A 4,577-nucleotide genomic window follows, 5' to 3' on the forward strand; every position below is an offset into this window, starting at 1 on the left:
GGCTCTTCTGTAGTCGACTTGAAGCCAGAATGAGAACAAGGTCCCAGTGTGTTGTATTTATAGAACAATCAGTTGCAATTAAACAGTTATGAGGCACTATACAGTGACTTTGGCAGTGCAATTTTCAGCATACCCTGGGGTACAGCCATGCCTAGATGGTCCACAACAACACTCAGTCTTTGTGGGATGGCAGATGGTGGAGAACGCTCACAGAAAGCACTAACACTAATCATAAACCTCCGCCCCATCCCCATTCCCTTCTTCTCAACCCAATGTAGTACTTTCTGCTGGGGACAAATGAAACTGGCACAGGTACAGCACTGCTACATCACTACAATGTGGAAACAGAATCATTTTTTATTCGATTAACAGCTATACACGGTATGGAGAAACTTGTCAGGTGATCCTCCCAACGGATGAAAGATGACTGGATGAGAAGCAGGTGGATGAAGAGACGACCACTTTAGCGGCGCCTGTCGTACGTCTGTATTGTGCTCCACTCGTAGGAATCTGCAGGGAGGGGAGAGCTTGTTAGCTTCAGAGCAATGTCACCATCTGTATAGTCCACACGTCTGTATAGTAATGAACTCACCTGGCTCCTCTTGGCTTCTTTTCCCCATCAGTCCAACAAAAGAGTTGACTTTATGCCCTTCGAAGAAAAGACATTGCAAGACGTTGTTTGAAACACTTAAACTGTGTCAACACCCAAAAGTAAAAAGGTCAAAATCCCCACCCACATGAGGTTTAATTTAGAGAAATGCACCGTAAAACCAACAGTTAATGGCTCAGTATGAGTCATAATCTCTTTGGCCATTAGGGATTTTGAAGAAGCCTGTTGTTGCCAACCCCATTTGCATATATCGATGGACGCAGGATTAGGAATAATCAAGATCTAAAGGAAACCAATGAGATTTTGTTTGAAATTATGACTGAATATGTTGAAGGAGCCAACAGCTCAAACTTATCTAAAGCTCAAAGACTCATACGTAGAACATGTCCTCACCTTTGATGGTGAAGTTTGATGGTGAAGGCTAACATTAGCTTGTTAAGGCCTATGTAAATGCTCACAATATTAGTAGACTACAGTTTTGTGGAATCAAACTTGGTTTTTGAAAACTGTGACATTCGATGGTCACGACCAAACAGATTTTTGTTTTAATGAATTTGCTTTAGTTTAGCCATGTTTTTTAATGTCTTCTAATGGTTTTGAAGCTACAATTATCAACTTGTTGTACATTTACCATGATTACAGTGTCACTATGATGGACTGACGAAAAATGCAGTTAGCATTTCCATACAGAAACGCTCTCTCTTGTCTTATCCTGAACAGGCGTTTCTGATAACCAGCCTTTAGTTTGAGAGGAGACACTACATGTCACATCCTTGTTGAGGGTCTTGAGTTTAATGATCAGACTGGAAACCACTGATTCAGTCTGGAAACCCACCATGGGTAATGTGCTAATGTGCGCTCTTGAATGGAAACCCCTTCAGGTTGTCGGCCCTCAGCGGCTTCAGTCCTGATTTTTACCGATTTAACTCAAGCGCTGTGGAACTGGCCTCAGGTCTGTTCAGCGGTCTGGGCTCTGTCGAGTTCACAGGGACGTGAATGTGACGGACAGCTGCCGTCTGACTGTGGTCATGTCAGTCACAGTAATGGGCAGTAAAGTGAGTGTGAGGAGGAGCGAGGTTGCTACAGAGAGCCCTGAGGGACTATCTTACTTCGCAAACATCAATATTTGCATTAGACTGATGAGAGTCGACTGTAAATGTAAAAAAAATTCACCGAACCACCGAACCTTGGACAGACTATAGAGGCGTAGCAAAATATGCTCTATGAAATTTTGAGAATGAGAAAATTGTGTAAACATGTCACGGGGTAGAAAAAAATCTCAGCTCTAAGTGAAGGGTAAAATGCAATCCATCACAAGCGTAAACAATCCAATTTAACTCTCAGATGTCCTTGGGGCATTGATCCCAGCACTCTCCCCCTCCCTAATGATGAGTGACTTATAGTCATGCCTGCATACCAGGAATAAATTAGATGTATGCTTCCATATGCTGCGCTGGGCTGCATCAATGAGTGGGTGACTGATTTAGACAAAAAAAAAACACCTCACAGAGGAGAAAAGAGGAAAATCCCCTCCTCCTCATTCCCTTTTTTCTCCTGCATCTTTATCTGGTTCCTTCCTGTCCCACACAGACGTTGGCTCCACACCGCCGGCCTCCCGTTCAAAAGAACAGCTGTGGTGCAACTATCTGTGGTCGTCAACAATTAATTAAACCCCATCTCACTGTTTGCTCCCACAACTTGCGTCATGTCTCTTAAAGAGGGACACAAATGCAAATATACAACTTAATTTGTATAGCGGTGTTTGCAAGATTTGAGGTTTACACTGATGCCATGTATGAAAGATTATGAGATTCTTAATTATATAGCAATATCAAAGTGAATGAGTGTGATATTTGTGTGTGGTACTTACTTTTGCGGGTGATCTGTGCATTTGCTGTGCAAGAAAAAGACAGGACAGAGTGTGAAAGACAGGTCCACAGGGGAAAACAACACACAAAGCGTGAAGTGGTGACATGAACCAGCCTCTCACCCATGGAGCGCTTCCCCATCAGGCCGATGAACTGATGCGGCCGCGGCTTTCTCGTCATCCTCAGGAGGATTTCTCTGAGCGGGGTGTTGGAGAGCCAGCCATCCTGAGGAGGAGGAGGAGGAGGAGGAGGAGGAGGAGGAGGAAGAGGAGGAGGGAAAATGATCACAAAGAGTCTTCACAGAGAAAGCCAGGCTGTGGCAACACACAGTGTAAGCGTCTCTATCTGCCACCAAATTGTTGAAAACCTCTGCGTGAAGATGAAACAGTGGAGACAAAACAGCTGCTGACTGAAAACTGGGGCTGAACCATACGCCTGAGAAATTATAGTGTGATTATCGCAGGTGTCTTTAGATTTATGTTGGGACACAAAAATTCACCTTTATCAAAGAAAATAGGTGAGCTTCGGTGATTTTACATATTGCACTTGGTCACATCACAGCTGTCCAGCCTCCCTGAGGATGTGTTTTATCTGTTTTTTTTCTCCTGATTATTGCTTCTCTACTGATGAATCATAAAAAGCCAAATTAAAAAAACACCCCACCCCACCCCACCCCACCTCCACCTAACAATCCTCTTTGTGCAGTCAGACTGAGATGTCGTCCTGGGAGCCACTAATGTCCCGCGCAGTAAATTTGAGTGATTTACTGTGGGGCTCATCAGTCTGCAGAATGGCTCCGGCCGCAGTTTTAAGGTATTAGCTGAGGAGCTTGGCTTGTTTCCAGTTCGCAATGTCAAACACATGATGTGTGTCTCACATCAGCGGAGAGAGATTCTCTGGGTTTCAGTTCCGACTGTGCACTTAGGGTTTATTCAATTTCCTATTAGCTGGGTGTTCTTCAACAATCTTCATTTTCATCCTCCTGAGGCTCTTTTTATGTTACAAATCAGACACAAACTGAAAACATTTGAGTCCAGTTAAAAAATATGTCAATTATTGCATTCTTTTCATTGTCATTATTATGCACTATTTACTATGCTGTATTCTCCATAACTCAATATATTGATTGCATTTGGTTTAATTCATAAATCTCCTTAATTTAAGTGGACACAGAAAGGCAGAATTGTCTCTACTCTGAGACTTGGCAGTTCCAGTTTCCACTCCATTTTTTAATTAGCCTAATCACTTTGGTACTAATCAGTCATGTTCAGATCAAAATTATGGATCAGATGGAGAGAGCAGAAAATGGGTTAAATCCATCATCCCTGATTGTAAAACATCTGGACTAGTGTAGAAGATGTTCCAACTTGCAGGTTTGATATGAATATTGCCCAGCATGAGGTCTACTGGGTTTTATAACCTGAGCATCCTGAGTAAAATAAGCTGAAGCTCTTCTGACCGAAGTTGCTCCTGTTTTCATTATTCTTTTTTCCTCCTTTTTCACACCAAAAAAGTCTATTTTCTTGTTTTTCTTTTCGTTTAGTTTAGTTTTTTAAATGATGCCTAATCTGTGGATCACGTTTCCATGTACTATGGTGTGGGAGACTCTGAACTTGCAGTTTTAAGTCACTGACTCTCCTCCTGTCTATTCAAACTCACTCGCAGTAGGTCAGTAGGTAGTTTATCCTTCATGTACAAGTGTAACCTACCTGTATTTGGTTGCTGCTCGTCCAGTAGTCCGCATCTTCTCTGGGCTCGTTTTCTTCACAAAAAACTTGGACGGCGGCGAAAAAAGCCATAAAAACCGAAAAAAGGAGCAACTTCATGACGCCAAAACTGTTGGTTTCTCTCTCTCTCTCTCTCTTTCTGTTAAATTCAGTCAAATGTATAGGCAAGTTGCAATCTTATAAAAACGAGCGTCGGCTACAGCTGGAAAATAAAAAAAAAACAACCTGACACAGAGAGGTTGTGGACTCGACCCGCAGCTCTCTTCGGTCGTGGACTGTGTTCTTCTTCCCTTCACAGCTCACTCAGCACTTGTTGTCCATACTTCATACGTGCGTCAAAGCGCAGAACCGGGCTCCCGCCACTTTGTCCAA

At 42.9% G+C, this 4,577-nt stretch overlaps 1 protein-coding gene across 1 annotated transcript; it reads right to left on the reverse strand.

Moving 5' to 3' along the window:
• Window positions 1–463: 463 nt before the first annotated feature.
• tac1 (tachykinin precursor 1) lies at window positions 464–4,304 on the reverse strand (the record flags this gene model as incomplete). The annotated part of the gene is made up of 5 exons (XM_083981861.1): window positions 464–510; window positions 593–649; window positions 2,481–2,504; window positions 2,601–2,703; window positions 4,188–4,304. 5 exons carry the CDS (start codon window positions 4,302–4,304, stop codon window positions 464–466), a joined length of 348 nt encoding a protein of 115 aa, XP_083837987.1.
• Between the last annotated feature and the right edge of the window lie 273 nt (window positions 4,305–4,577).

Source organism: Trachurus trachurus, assembly GCF_905171665.1.
Source record: "Trachurus trachurus genome assembly, chromosome: 11".
Lineage (NCBI taxonomy): Eukaryota > Metazoa > Chordata > Actinopteri > Carangiformes > Carangidae > Trachurus > Trachurus trachurus.